The following is a 15,209-nucleotide window of genomic DNA, read 5'->3' on the forward strand; positions in this document are numbered from 1 at the left end:
AGACCAGGCTGGCCTCGAACTCATAGAGATTTGCCTGCCTCTGCCTCCTGAGTGCTGGGATTAAAGGCGTGCGCCATCACCGTCCGGCCAAGTAGACTATCAGCCTCCTTGTCGGGGAATCGAACCCCGGTCTCCCGTGTGACAGGCGGGGATACTCACCACTATACTAACAAGGAAGACGAGAGCAGCTTGTCTTACACATGGAGGAGAGAAATAATTTACAGTATCTTTGACCAAGCAAGTGACCAGGGTTTCCCTGGCTCAGGATTTCTTAAGTGGCATCAATTTCCATAGACAGACAACATGCTATAGTAACAATGGAATCAAGTGCAATACTTTCTTTCCCAAGTACCCTGACATACTGTCACAGCTGCTTACAAGGTTACAGACTTAAAGATGATTAAAGACCCAAGACTTCAAAAACTATACATAAAGAACATTACTTTAAAGCTCTTGATTCTGTATTTGGTGTCATCTCGGCGCTGTTGAAGAGAATCTCTGTGAATTCTGTATTTAGAGTATCTGCCATCAGTTTTCTCAGATAAACTGGAGGAATCCTGGAAAAGCAAGAAAGGGTTCAAAATTGGTGAATGAAAGAAAACTCAGTGCTAGAAATTAGAGTAAGGAAGTAGTGACATATGGAAAAGTAACTGTAGTCAGCATTTAGAGAGATACATACGAGAAACATAGGCAACCAAGGGAAAAGAAGAACATGGCCACACTGTACTTGGCCACAGGGTAAGATGGGTGTGATATACTCTGAGACAACTGACCCTCCCTTTCCAGCTGCTAACAACTACCAATTGCTCCACAGCTGGGGAAGGGGCTGTGTGCCAATGGATCACATACATTTTTAATTTAGTGTTTCATTATTCTTCACAATCATACAAACTCAGAGAACAAATAAATTAAGAAAGCAACATGTTCAGGACCTTTCTTCTATTTTTTTTCCTTCTCTTCATTTTCAGTAGAAAGAAGGAACATGCTAATTAGCTATGCTAGTCAATTATTAAGACATTTAATATTTGGGGACAATTTAGAAGAAAATGAGGTAAATGATTTTGGTGTGTACAATCATCTATGGTAGAGAATCTGAAACACTCCCAGAGAATCTTCGTCTTATTAGTGGTTTAAGTGAGGAAGGGGAATTGGAATTCCAGTTCCAGCCTTTTCATTTTCATGAGGAAAGCAAAGGAAAGAAAAGAAAGCTGCCCAGAAAATTATAAATTCTTTGGCCAGAGATAGGTAATTTGTGGCAGATTTGGATTGGAACTCAGTATCAACCCTTCCCACCTTATCAAATAAGCAATGTTTAAATACAGATGACAGAGCTGAAGCATTTTTTTCTTCAAAAATGGGGTTAAAAGAAGATGAAGGAGACAAGAAGGGAGGATATAGCCACATTCAAGAAAGAATAAAGTCAAGTGTATCAAAATAGGATAGAGTTTCTATGCAGTCATAACTATGAGACTATCAGAAAATACATTTGTAAAGTACATTTTTGCATAGATATTAGTGGTGGTACCATGAGTAGGACCCACACAGCTGACAGTATTTATGTCCTTCAATTTATATTAAGAAAGTATTCCCTGAGACATTAAACCATCTGGGGCATGAACTTGAACTTAGATAAACATTTAGGTCTTTGAATTCTTGTTTAAATCATACTGATTTATAGACAGTTATAGTGTCTGTGTGTACATGTGTAAATATAATCCATACTTAATAACATGAAGGATTTCTATATTTTCACTTAAGGCTGTATTTAATTATTCCATGAAAGTGATTTAAATGAGCTATTTTTAATTGTATGGATGGCTTTGTAGTACACATAAACATATGGGATGGGTTTCAGGATGGAGGCAATAGTGAAAAGAAGAGACAAATTAGATCTCACTCCCAGTTAATTTACATACTTTAAGCTTCAATTTCCTCAAATATAAAATAGGAAAAATATCTCTGAATATAAAGTAATGTAATGGATTTAGCTACTGTTTGCTACATAGTGCAATAAAAATTATAAAAAATATTTGCTACATGTGATACAAAAATAGCTAGCAAGTATGTCCCTTTTTAGAATACAGGGTTCACTTTTAATGAATTGGAAAATACAACTCTGAACTTGAAAACACGTTCTCCCAGAAAACTTCAATATAAATATATCCTCATATTGGAGTCGATGCATATGCAAACCAGGCTTACAGACAATCAGCAGACTTTGAGTAACAATAATCGATGCTCTGATAAGAAAACATGGCTTCTGGAGTGCACTCATAAGCATTCTGTTCACTGAGAGCACTGGGGGACAAGTGAGCTGTGACTGCAAGTCTAGCGTCACGGGCTTATCCTGGTCTACAGTGGGCGTCTGTTTCTCACCCATCCTTCATTTATCTAGGTGACACCAGTACGGAGAGAAAAGGAGGAGGAGGAGGAGGAGGAGGAAGAAATAATAATAATAATAATAATAATAATAATAATAATAATAATAATAATAATAATTGTGCTGGACATTCTCCACACAGGGTTGTATGAGGGTGAAGGGAAACTATACAGTTCTGTATGCTGATGTCCTAACTGTATGATGGGGATTTAAACTGTAAATACACATTCACATTGTGAGAAAGAACCAACACTTTAGTAAAGGATACAAGGAACACTTGTTTTATCAGTAACTATCTAGTTTCAAAATGTGTCAGCCGACTCTTGGATCACACTAAAAATGGTTCAGTTGTGGAATCATCAAAAATACTCACTATATTTTGAGATCTGCATGATATCATCAATTTCAACACAACCATGCTATTGCTTGCTGACATTTTCTACTCAAACGTATCATCAAACAATATGCTATATTTAAAGAGAGCCTAAATATTATGTAACTCATATTTTTAGTAATTTTTAACGCCAATTTGAAACAAGAGGCTACATGTTCACAACGTAAACCTGTATCACTTTTAGTTTTAATTTCTTATTTGTAACTAGTGGGTTGATACTGTAATAAGCTATAAGTTGCTAAGGCTATACTTTACATTTGCATCCCCTAAAGGGACATGTGAAGAAATAAACTCTAAACTATCATGAACTTGATTTCACATGCCACAAGAGAGGAATAACTATGAAATACGATGTTTCTAAAATAGGAAGTGTCTCATCTTCCTGTTGTCACTGGTACATTTCACCCCCTTTAATTCTTAGGTTTTCTAAATTATTTATGTATTATGTTACATCTTTAGAAGGAAAAAGTACATTTCTAATAGTAAGATAAAGTTTCCATTTTCCTATGCTATATTAATATAAAAGTTTGGTTATTTTAAGTCCTGACTTCACAGATGTCCGTGAACTCTGCTCAGATGGCATTGTAAAAAGTCCCCAGTGTTCTTCAGAAATTCCTCCCTTCCTACAAGCTTCCTTGCACATCAGGAAGATGTCAAGTGTTCTAACTCAGACAAAAATAATGAAAGAGACAAGGCAACTCTTCCTCACTCTGAAGTCTTTGAAATCCTCTAGCAGGCTCAGTTTCTCAGGCACAGACTCCAGATGGTCTAAGGCCACTCGGGTACTCTAGGAAAACAACAAAACAAAGCATAAGGGGACTCAATCAAAAATTAATATTCTCAGAATCAAAATACTGAAAACAAGGCACACCACCAGCAGATTAAACTATAAATTTATAGCCAAATAAGAACAAATATTTTCCATACATCTTTTAAATCGGGGGAATTATTTCTTTTCACAAAGTATATGAGATGCATTTGCAAAGCAGACTCCTTGAAAAGGCTTCCTAGATAATTGCGTTCAATTGACACGCTATGAAATTTTCTATAGAGCATTTCATATTTGCATTAATTTACAAAAATTGCTTCAGTGAACACCAGAAATTAACCACAGGTGATGGTAAGAAAAAGATGAGTTTGCAGTTACATTTCTATGGAACACATTCGACACTCTCAAATATTGTCATTACAAAGAAAAGAGTTCTCAACAATTACTTTTGGGAAAAAAGAAAATGCAAAGTGGTTCTCAGAAGACAATCTTGAGCCAATGATGGTATATATACTGGTAACGAGCATTAGCATTTGAATTTGAAAATAATTTTCATTAAACAAAGCAAAAACACAGACAGGTGATGTAAGATTCAGGGCATAAATCTTCGAGCTGCAGATGAGTTAGTGGCCACCATGTTCCACTGAGATGTCTGACACCTTTCATGAACTATGGGCTGGGAAAGTCATTGGACTTAGCAGTGAGATTCCTGGGCTCTCATTGCCTCACCCCCATCCCTGCCCAGAGCACTGCAGGAGCAATATGCTCCAGAGGATCTGCTCTGAGACAGAGGAAAACTGCCCACCATGTTGGATTTCATGTAAGTGAAACAACTTTAACCTTGTTAAGCTGTAGATTTTAGGGTTTGGTATCTACCAACATACAGCTCAACAGTAATTAGTTCCGGTGATGTTTGTGCTGAGGATTAAGTAATTAAAGTGGACAAGTCATGTGGTTATCTGGCTTTTTATTGGGTGGACAGGTTCTGATTTATGGGCATGGCAGAAGTTTTTCTTTGAGAAGAGTTCATCACTTTTTACTCAATCTCTCCACTTGATCCCCACTCCATTCCAGAGGTTGTGTGCTCTCCCTGGCGTCTCGTACCAGGGCCTCACCAAGGCAGTTTTTCCAGAGCATCTACTTTATATCTCCCACAGGCTGTGGGCACTGCAATGGATGGAAATATGAAAGTAATGGGATATCTTTGTTCAGCATACTTTCAATTCACCCCTTCCCACCTCCCCCCATCATCAGTAATGGTACTAATGAGTGCAATCAAAAGTCGAGCTGGAATTCTGCAGAGCGAATGATGCTTGCTTTCCATTGCTATTCCCTTGACAGGCACATGGGTTTCGCCTTTTCTGTTCTGAGTTCTATATGACTTCTTCAGTGTTTTGTAACTTGAGAGTCACAGCTGTTTTCTGGTTTTGTCATATATAATAGTTTTGTCATATATAATAATAGATTTGTCATATATAAATCAGTGCTCCTATTCTTCATAAGCTTTTAGAAATTGGTGATGCAACTTCTACCATTTTGAACAGGAACTTGTTTTGTGCTGGTCCAAGTTAGTCAAGTGTTCTTTCCCAGAGTCTATTTAAAAGATTTAGTATTTTGTTCCTTCTACTTAACATTTATATTATTGTTAGTTTTTCTGCTTCATGTACTTAAGCTGCCATACACTTCAAATGGCTTCACTTAATTTTTCCACAGGTTGGAAAGAATCATCAAAATGACATTTTTCTTAATATAGGACACAACATGTAGGTTTCAGATAACGGAGGGTTTTTTTTTTTTGTCACTTTGTAGGCTATATTTACTTAAGTAATAAAATTAGAGATATTTAAGAACTATATTAGCTCATGAAACTAAAACACAAAGCAAAGCTCTGATGACTATTTGAAGACAAAATTATGAGTTGAATAAAACTCTTTTCATAAGCAGATTCTAATAGATTTTCAGCACTAAATTTTATTTCCTTTTTTTCTCATTTGAAAGTGATCCTGTGAACCTGAAGATTTTTAAACTCACTTCTTTCTCAAAATAAGCAAATAACCTCTATAAAATCTGAGTAATTTTCAACCAACCAGGTGACTTTGTGACCCTTCTCTATTTTGTTTTTGCATGCTCACATACCAGTTTATTTTGACTGTGATAATTTGGGTATATATTCAAATGGCTGCATTATTGTGGCATCCATAAAAAGTCTTTGCCTCATTATTAAGCACAATTATTTGTATAGTACTCCCTTTACCTCACCTATGTCTCCATGAACTCTCTTCATATTTTCTCATAATTTATTTCAGTTGGTATGTGTGTGTGTGTGTGTGTGTGTGTGTGTGTGTGTGTGTGTGTGTGTGTGTGTGTGTTGGGCATATTAATGTTGCCTAATACTTTAAAGGGTGTGGAGAAGTCTCAATTAACAAACTATAGTCCAATTTTTCAAGTATATTTCAGTATATGGTAGCAGCAAATAATATGATTAATTTAATTCTTTAAAACATATCAGATATTTACAGAAAGGTGTAAAAATGGTTCTCCTTGGGCAAGGCAGCACATGCTTGTAAGCTCATCAACTGGGAAGTGGAGGCAAAGGAACTTCCAGTTCCAGGTCATGCTGGAACACCAAGTGAGTCCGTAAAGAAAGAAAGAAGGCTCACTTTTGAAAAGCAATATAATAGTTACCATAGCATGTTTTAAACAGCAGAGAATGCACAATGACAAGTTAGTTAAACTCTCTCTCTCTCTCTCTCTCTCTCTCTCTCTCTCTCTATATATATATATATATATATATATATATATATATATATATATATATATATATCATATATAGTTCTGGTTCCCTGCAGGGAGCTATACTCACATAGCCTAGAGGCAGTGGTTAATTCCAACCCTGTTTAGAAGCATAATGAAAGATCAAATAAAAAAAGTAATTTGCCTGTAAATTCAATCATGAGTTACCTTTTAATCTGCTCTGTACTCCTCACACCACCATATGCACTGTAGACATATTACTATATTATTATATTACATATTAAAATATTATATGGATGAGGACATGAAGAACCAGAGCGTATAAGCAACAAACAGACAATCACATAGTAGCAAAAGCGGGATGCAAATTCTAGTAACCTGAATGCAAAAATGGCAATGTTCTCACTACAACCACCACCACCACCCTCCACATTTATAGAATACTAAGCTAACAAGGCATGGAAAGCATCCAGAAGCTGTAATGCGGCTGCTTTTATTTCCAACCCCTTTCCAGCCATGCTCTGAAGATATGTTCTTGATGGAACTATTTTTGTTCGTGGTGTTTTAAGAGGAAATCATGAAGAATTTCATCTTTTATGCTCAGGACCATGTGTATCTAAATATATATATATATATATATACATACATATGCACAGCAGTCAGAAAGATACACACACACACACACACACACACACACACACACACATACACACACACAAAGGAGTCTGGATATCATAGTGTGTGGGACTAGAGCATAGACATCTGCTCACAAGACTTTCCTCAAATAAACATTGACTGAACAAAAGCAAATGCGGTCATCATTCTCTAGACAGTCTAATGAACCCATGGATCGTTATTAAATGCCCAGACAAAAGTCTGTTGTTTAATTTTATTTTCTCCTAAGAGTATAAGCAAGTGATAGAAGAAACTGGAGTTTAGAAACCTTGTCTGCGAGCCCCTGTGGCTTGCCCACTTACAGATGTGTTCACATGTCTGTCAACAAAGGCAAAGCACAAGCTGCCAACTTTACCCTTCCCAAATTTCAACGCACATCAGCCTCCTATGGAGCCGAGCAGTTTGAGCTGGCCTACAGAACTGTTCCCTTAGATCTTCCTTTGTTTCAGACCAGAAGGAAATTGAATAATATCATATGACAGCATAAGTAGCATCAATTAGGAATTAGACAGAGGAATGCATTACAAATCTTAGATCCTGTCTCCTGTGGAGAAAACTTACGGAACAAATTTGACCATAGGCTGTACATACTTCCCTTTGTAAAAATGCACATCTGTTTCATTTTATTAATATATAACAAATATAATTTTCTCACACTGGTATTGAAATTGTATGTGTAGATGATAAAGAAGAATTTGTCTATGTTTTTAAGACTGGCACAACATACATGTTAAATAAACAAGGTTATGAAGCAATTTATTTGGGTTCAAAAATGTAATTCTATTTCATTTGGAAAGAGATCTACTGCAAAACTTTCCTGACAAATGGCTGAACGGTGGTGAAAAGACCTGAGTAAACACAGTTCAAGGACAGGAAGGGTGAGCTCACATAAAGGACGAACTGTACGCCTTTCCCTGATGCTGACTCCATCCAGCACAGCTGTATTGGCATTAAAGGGCCCTCTTTTTATCCAAAGTGTCTAACACCCTCTGGAACCAACCCGAACAGTAGCAGCGAACAGGCCTGCAAAGCCTGGTGCTGCTGATGACATCCTTCATGAGGCCCAGACAAGAAAGCTGTGTGGGTTCCTCCAAACATGAACAAAATCCTTCATTTATACACTGAGAGCAGGCCTGCAAAGCCTAGTGCTGCTGATGACATCCTTCATGAGGCCCAGACAAGAAAGCTGTGTGGGTTCCTCCAAATGCCAAATGTCTCTGTATTACATCTGCCACTATAAACCAGGCCAAGAACTTGTGGCTGGGGACACCCTAGGCCCTAAGAAGAATCTACAACTGTTACTTTGTTAATTGGACATAGCACCAACCTGCCCTCTAGACACTTGTCCTTAGACCCTCAGATTAGTACAGCTCACATCCCTCATTGGGGAAGCTTCTTTTTGCAGTGAATTGAGGTTAATACAGAGACCTACAACTGGTCAGAGAAAGCTGGACAGTGCTTAAATCTAAAAGGAGCATCTGTATAACTCCCTCTGCCCAAGGTGCAGAGAATGTTGCAGAGGAGGGACATGGACAGATTCTAACAGTTAAAGGATGGAGTGGAGTGCTGTGAGATAGTGTCTCTGGATACAACAAAACCCGCACACCTATGAACTCACATGAGCTGTGGATGCCTGTATAAGACTCACACAAGATAAAGCCAGTCAACATTCCAGCATACATCTAGGACAGACTCCTGATAGCCTACCTCTAGCTGAGGAGCTGTTGGCAACTGATGGCAGCTGATGGAAGGGGGGGGTCAGTTTGCTGTAGGGGTGTTACTCCTAGACGGTTACCCATGTAAACACAGGGAATACTATAGTCAGTGAGTTATAAAGTAAACCAACAGCAAAAACTCAGAAGATGACCTGAAGTTGGGAGAGGAAGAGAGAGGAGGAGTCTGGAAGAAAATGGAGCAATGAGTAGGTGATGATAAAAATACATTGTATACATGTTTGGAATTTTTAAAGAGTGAATAAATATTTTTTAAAAGAGAGAAGATACATTTTCAAACACAGAATTCTCATTCTAGATTATAAATTAAAGTCAATCTATTTTCTTATTAGCTTACAAAAGACAAAGAGTTCTTTCCAAGTAAGTGGTTTAAAGGGTTGTATTTTTCTTGATGAGAAAACAGTAAGAATGAAGTGAATGATGAGAAGATAGGGGATAAAGAAACGTCTCTTTGCAGGAAACATTCCAGATTTTCTTGTAAATATAGTGCCTACCACTCCCTTCTATGAAGAGCATAGTTCTCTCCGTGTGCTGAACAATGTTAGGTATTCACAGCTCCTTGACAAGGGATGCCTGCAATCTGCTTAATGGATATAATGGTATTTCTTCAAACTGAAACTAAAATGTACTTACAAAAGAGGGAAACTGAACATTGGGGAGGGGACTGAAGTCACCAGTCCTTACTGAGAAGACACAAAGTTCCAGGAATGTCACTTACATCTATTTTGTGGTTTGGGGAATATCACTTAGCCCTGTTCTTCTAAGCCACAGTTTTTATTTTTTTTTTGAAATGGGGATAAATAGTTGTAGTCTTTATTATCCTATACCCTCCATGAGCAGCAATTATCAGGTAAAAGAGTGGATATGAAAGTACACTGAAAATTGTCAAGTACTTCCCAAACATCAAGTATAAAAACGAAACAAAAACAAAACAAAACAAAACAAAAAACCATTGAATCTGAGGCACTATCAACTATAGCAGCTTCCAAATAGAAAAGCGCCGAACAATGATCTACAATTATAGCAAATACAGACTAAGCAAAAAGTGCAATGTAGAGAAACAAGTTATTTTCAGAAGTAGCCTGCCATTATATAGACATTATTTTAAAATACAAAAAGAACAATGGCACTTATATTTTGAACATACTGTACTCTCCTCTTTATTTGGAGAACATTCTTTTACTTTTTCCTCCATCAAAACGAACATATTCTCTCTCTCTCTTCTCTCTTCTCTCTTCTCTCTTCTCCTCTCCTCTCCTCTCCTCTCTTCTTCTTCTTCTTCTTCTTCTTCTTCTTCTTCTTCTTCTCTCTCTCTCTCTCTCTCTCTCTCTCTCTCTCTCTCTCTCTCTCTCTCTCTCTCTCTCTCTCTCTCTCTCTCTCCCCCGCCCCCAATAAGAGATAGCTCATTCTAGAACTAAATTTGAGTGACTATGGCCTGGGACAACACAGTCTTCCTCAAAGGATAAAGAAACCTGGCATCACATTAAAAACTTCATTTTGGTTAAAAGATTAGGACTTTTTTACACCTGGACTATGAAACTTGAGATGATAAACTTTGTCATATCATCTGAGAGCATGTTCATGTGGACTTCAACAACAGTGGATGATATTCATCTTCAATGCCATTGATATTCACATATCCCGAGCAACTGAACATTTCTGTCATTTTTATATTTTTATAAGTACATTTTAAAATATTCTTCACGATAGTTAATATCTCAATTAAATATTTCCAAATGACAAAATAATACCAAACTTGTTTTAATGAAGTAACAAATGAAGAGATGTATGTCCTTTCATTCATCATGTTCTTTGCTATGACTGTTTACTCTAAACCTCTGTCTTATTCAAAATTAGCTCTCATGCTTAAAAGATTCAAGTTTTGAATATATATATATTACATACAGTATATATATATATATATATATATATATATACAGTATAATCTGGATATTCAATATATATATTTTTCAGTATAATCTAGATAAAAGAACCTAGTTTTTAAATTAAACTTTAAATTCATTTACTCTAGATATAGAATAACAAATATTTGGGTTAACTTTTATTATTATTATTTTTATTATTAAAATTATACAAAAGATGGCAATTTCTAAAACAACATTCATATTTTATACCTTAAGTTTTTTTATTAAATTGATATCTACATTGTTCTATAGTATAATTAGCCAAGATTTAGAAATTAATTAAATAGTGTTAGATGTTGTTTCTCAGGCGCTAGTATCACTATCCTTGTTATTGTTATTGACACTGGGTCTCTCACTGGGACCTGGGGCACACTGGTTCGGCTATGCTGGATAGCCAACTAGGCCTAGGGACCTTTTTGTGTTTCTCTGCCTCCTCAGCACAAGAACTATAAGTGTGTTCTGTCACGTATGGCTTTTTATAGGGTTGCTGGGAATTGAACTCAGGTCTTCATGCTTGCCTGGCAAGTACCATCTGAGCTCTCTCCTTAGTCTTTAGTGTACTATTTAAGTGTGAAGTTTATGTATAATAGAATACACAAATCTCGAGGGAACAGGCTAGCTGTTGTTTCCTATCATAGTTCAATTGTGTGTCCTCAGAGAAGGCTCCCCTGTCTTCTCTGATTCTATCAAATGAATCTCCACTACCTCATTAATCTTATTTTGGTATCATTTATCAGAGGACAAATATATTTATCCATATAATTGTTGATCTTAAGAAAGTAATCAAAACAAGAATAGAAAATATTTTCTCAGCATGCAGCTCAATGTTTGCAGAGGTGAGATATTCAGTAAATGATTTTTCAGGGAATAAATAATTATTCAATGGAAGAAAGATTTTCCTATTTAGCTCATCTATAAATTTTACTGAAAGTCTGCTTTGCACTGAACTCTGTTCTACAAGTAAATAGGTAAGGCAAAAAAATCTGTCTGTCTTTAGGAGGGCTACATTACATAGGCGGAAGAAACAATTCCTAAAATACACTCTGTAAGGGAAGAACAGGACCAGGGCAACATGGTAGGGGATGACAGGGTGTTCTTTTAAACACCTGGTAGTTCCCAATAGTCCATGTGATGAATGGTTTAGAGTAAAATGAAGGAGAGATTGAGTTATGAGAATCTCCCTGCCCCAGGTGCTGAGCATTTGAGATAGAATAAAATAAGGACAAAAGCAGTAAGGAGCCGGGCGGTGGTGGCGCACGCCTTTAATCCCAGCACTCGGGAGGCAGAGCCAGGAGGATCTCTGTGAGTTTGAGGCCAGCCTGGACTACCAAGCGAGTTCCAGGAAAGGCTCAAAGCTACACAGAGAAACCCTGTCTCCAAAAAAAATAAAATAAAATAAAAATAAAAAAAATTTAAAAAAAAAAGCAGTAAGGAAGGGTCCTGCCTTTTACCCTGTAGGAATGAATGCCTGAGAACCTGGGATGGCTGGGTGGACATGAGCTCAGGGAGGTCAAAGTGAGACCAAAGATGCCCGGAGCAAGATTTCACAGACACTAGGAGCAAGATCTCAGAGAGCATTTGAGACGGGTCAAGTTTCAGTATTTAAAGGAGTCCCCCACCCCACAACTCCCCAAGTATAGAAAGCAGAAGAGTGAGGTCTCTTACTCTGAAATAAGTGTTCTGGGTGTTGTTTAGAGAAGACTGTCAGTCTCAGACTCCTAATCAAGAGTGGAATTTGTGGAGCTCGGAATTTGGTTTTCATTTATTTATTTAGTACTACGAGGGAAAGTACCCAGAGCCTTGCACATGTCAGGGATATGTGTTGCTACTTGGCCCTTACCCACCCAAGCCCATCCTCTGAATGTGTGGAGTTTGGAAGTATTCAAGGAAGGCTGGGGGCTTGATAAACAGCACAGAGGTTCTGAGTCCCTCCAGGTGCCATGGAACTCTTTGAAAGATCTGGTTCCAGGTGGCCCTGGGTGTCACCCCAATGTACCTGATTTACCCCAAATTCTCATACCTCAAGAGCATGAATCATGGCATCAAGTTCTGAGGGTGTCAACTGTCCATAAAATGTCTTCTGTACATGTATAACATGTTTTCTTTTCTTTTTCAATAGCTTTCTATTTAAGGAACATGGCAAGATGCTTTGAAAATGAAACACTCGTTGCAACAAGGAGACACAGTGGTTTATCACCGTGTTGCCAAAACCAGCTGTATGAATCTGGGTAAATTATTCAACCCATGGGCCAAAGCTTTCAAGTTCTGAACATGAGAAGTTCAGATATGAACATAATAATGACGTTTGTTCTAATCTTAGTCCATGATAGGCTTAAGTTCTTCCCATGGTAGCTTGAGATCTGAAATTTTAAGCTAAAAAGCTTAGAAAGTGTGTGTGTGTGTGTGTGTGTGTGTGTGTGTGTGTGTGTGTGTGTGTGTATCTGTTGTGGCTGTGGCTACTCACTCCAAAGATAAAGTGGGCAAAGCCACTCTGTGATCAGATGGCTAGGGGTTCTTTACCCAGAAACCTCTGTGCAGCTGAAGACTATCACTGCAGTAGAAAGATCCACTCCTAATCATAAGACAAACGGAGATGGCTTCTTGGGCGTTTGCACCCAAACTACCAACTCCAAATATTTGTCATTTTATATTTTTTAAAACGATGCTTCTAAAAGCAGACAAACAAAACAAAACAAACCTTCCACTCTTTCACTTTATAACTGGCTCACAACACCAAAAATAACATCAGTGTCCCTTCTAAATGCCTCTCTTCCAGTGCTCCTGCCACAAATGTTAGTCCATACTCCATTTCTCTCCCTGAAGCTTCTGTGCCCGATGACTCTGTGCACCAAGGCCCATCTGCCCAGAATGCTGTGTTTTTCCATATACAGAGCTTTAATTAGCTCCTGAGTCTCTGGAGGGATTTGCCTGGGCCACCACTCCCTCTAACATGGCATTTAAAAGGCATGGGCTCTTAAGCCATCTGTCTACGTTTAAATACTGGTTTAGTCATTTACTTGCTATGAGTCCTTAGGGAAGTTCCCGATGCATGGGAATACTTGGGACTCTTCCCTCATGTATAAATAGAAATGATAAAAATACCTCTCGTGTAGTGTCATGAGTAGCAAGTACATTAACAAGTAAGTCTGTAGAGCGGAGCCTGCAGGTTGTAAGCAGGCAGTAAACACTAGCTGCAATTACAGGGACAACAGTGGCTATCACTTCATGAACTTTCCCTTTAAACCATGAGTTAGGAGCACAGGAGTCTGATTCCTATGTGAATATATGTCTGCTGTCACATGCCAAATCAATTCTTTATGTGTGTGTTTAAGTAGACAGCAAGTTCCCTAAAGGAAGGCCAATGTCATATAACTTTAGTACTGAATATAAGCAAATTTGATCTGAAAATTGCATATCTGCATAAATGCAAAACTGATAGTTTTCATTCTTACGAGGGTAAAAAGGCCCATCAGGGCAATGAAGATATTTAGAACTCAGAAACATTGCAAAAACAGCAAAATTATTTCTGAGCTGTAGAACTCAAAAATTGTTTCGGAAAGATAGAGAATATTTCTAAATACTCAAAACTAAAGAAAAAAAAAAAAGACCCAAAAGAAGGAGCTGGAGAGGTCAAGTTAAATAGTGTGAGCTGAGGTTAAAAAGTAGGGCGCAAGAACAGTATCTAACATATGGTGCAGGGAGTGTGGCTTTGAAGAGTAGCCTGCTTCATATGCATGAGCAGGAGAGGGGTTTAAGGACACTGGCCAATGATGGGGACATTGCAGAGGGCCGATACTGAGGAATGCTCACTGCTTTCCAGGCATGCTTCGCGCAGGCCCCCAGTACACACTGAAGCATGCAATCATATCTATCTTGGTCACATTTAACACAGAGTAGAAGGTCCCGATACAGAACAATGATACAGAATGATTATTGTTCTGGTGAGACCGATTCACTTAAAAATACCAGGGTGAAGTGAGCATAACTAATCTGTACTTTCAAAGTGAAGGGGTATTTCCTGTTTAAAAGGTGTTCTATATTCTTAAGGAGGATGACAAAACACATCAATCATGTTCTGTTGCTCCACACACAGTGCCTGGATGTTGAAAGAGCCTCTGAACAGTTAATCCCCCTATGGGTGACTTTCCTGTGACAGGCCGGTCAGATCTAAATAGAAATCAGGCAAGGTGTATTTTATTTTTATCATTGTACCTTTGAGAATTAATTCACCAGGAACTGAGATAAACTGTCAATATTTTTGAAGGTTGCTTTCATAATTAATCCTTTTTATGAACACTCAGAGATACTGCCTTGGATTTTGTACAATGCATCCCCCTGGTGACTGGTCAAAGCAGACAGAAGCAGAGACGATCGCGTATATTTTTAAACCACCCAAATCCAACCACATTCCCTCTCAAGGACTTCTCACTAATAGAACATACGTGGTTCAAATTCCAACACTTTGCTGCTAGAGTGATGGTTTATGGCAGATATCTCCTCTCAGCAGCTGTCATGAAAAGTAAACATTAGCATATTTCACATGGGCTAGCCAGGCAGGGCTCTAACTAAGCCAGGTGTC

General features: G+C 37.9%; 1 protein-coding gene and 1 non-coding gene across 14 annotated transcripts in view; both read right to left on the reverse strand.

Moving 5' to 3' along the window:
• Cep128 (centrosomal protein 128) overlaps positions 1-15,209 on the reverse strand; it is a 355,586-nt gene that overhangs the window by 21,291 nt on the left and 319,086 nt on the right. For all 13 annotated transcript variants that reach the window (XR_013044433.1, XR_013044434.1, XR_013044435.1 and 10 more), the window contains 2 exons: positions 3,484-3,561; positions 444-557 (listed from right to left, as the gene is read on the reverse strand). Coding sequence is in view for 9 of the 13 variants with exons in the window: in XM_016005823.3 (XP_015861309.1) it covers positions 444-557; positions 3,484-3,561 (192 nt within the window). In the remaining 4 variants the exon portion in view is untranslated. The remainder of the gene's footprint in view (positions 1-443; positions 558-3,483; positions 3,562-15,209) is intronic.
• Trnad-guc (transfer RNA aspartic acid (anticodon GUC)) lies at positions 105-176 on the reverse strand. The gene has a single exon. It is a non-coding gene; the product is annotated as a tRNA-Asp (tRNA).

The sequence above is a fragment of the Peromyscus maniculatus genome, chromosome 14 (assembly GCF_049852395.1).
Source record: "Peromyscus maniculatus bairdii isolate BWxNUB_F1_BW_parent chromosome 14, HU_Pman_BW_mat_3.1, whole genome shotgun sequence".
In the NCBI taxonomy this organism is placed as follows: domain Eukaryota; kingdom Metazoa; phylum Chordata; class Mammalia; order Rodentia; family Cricetidae; genus Peromyscus; species Peromyscus maniculatus.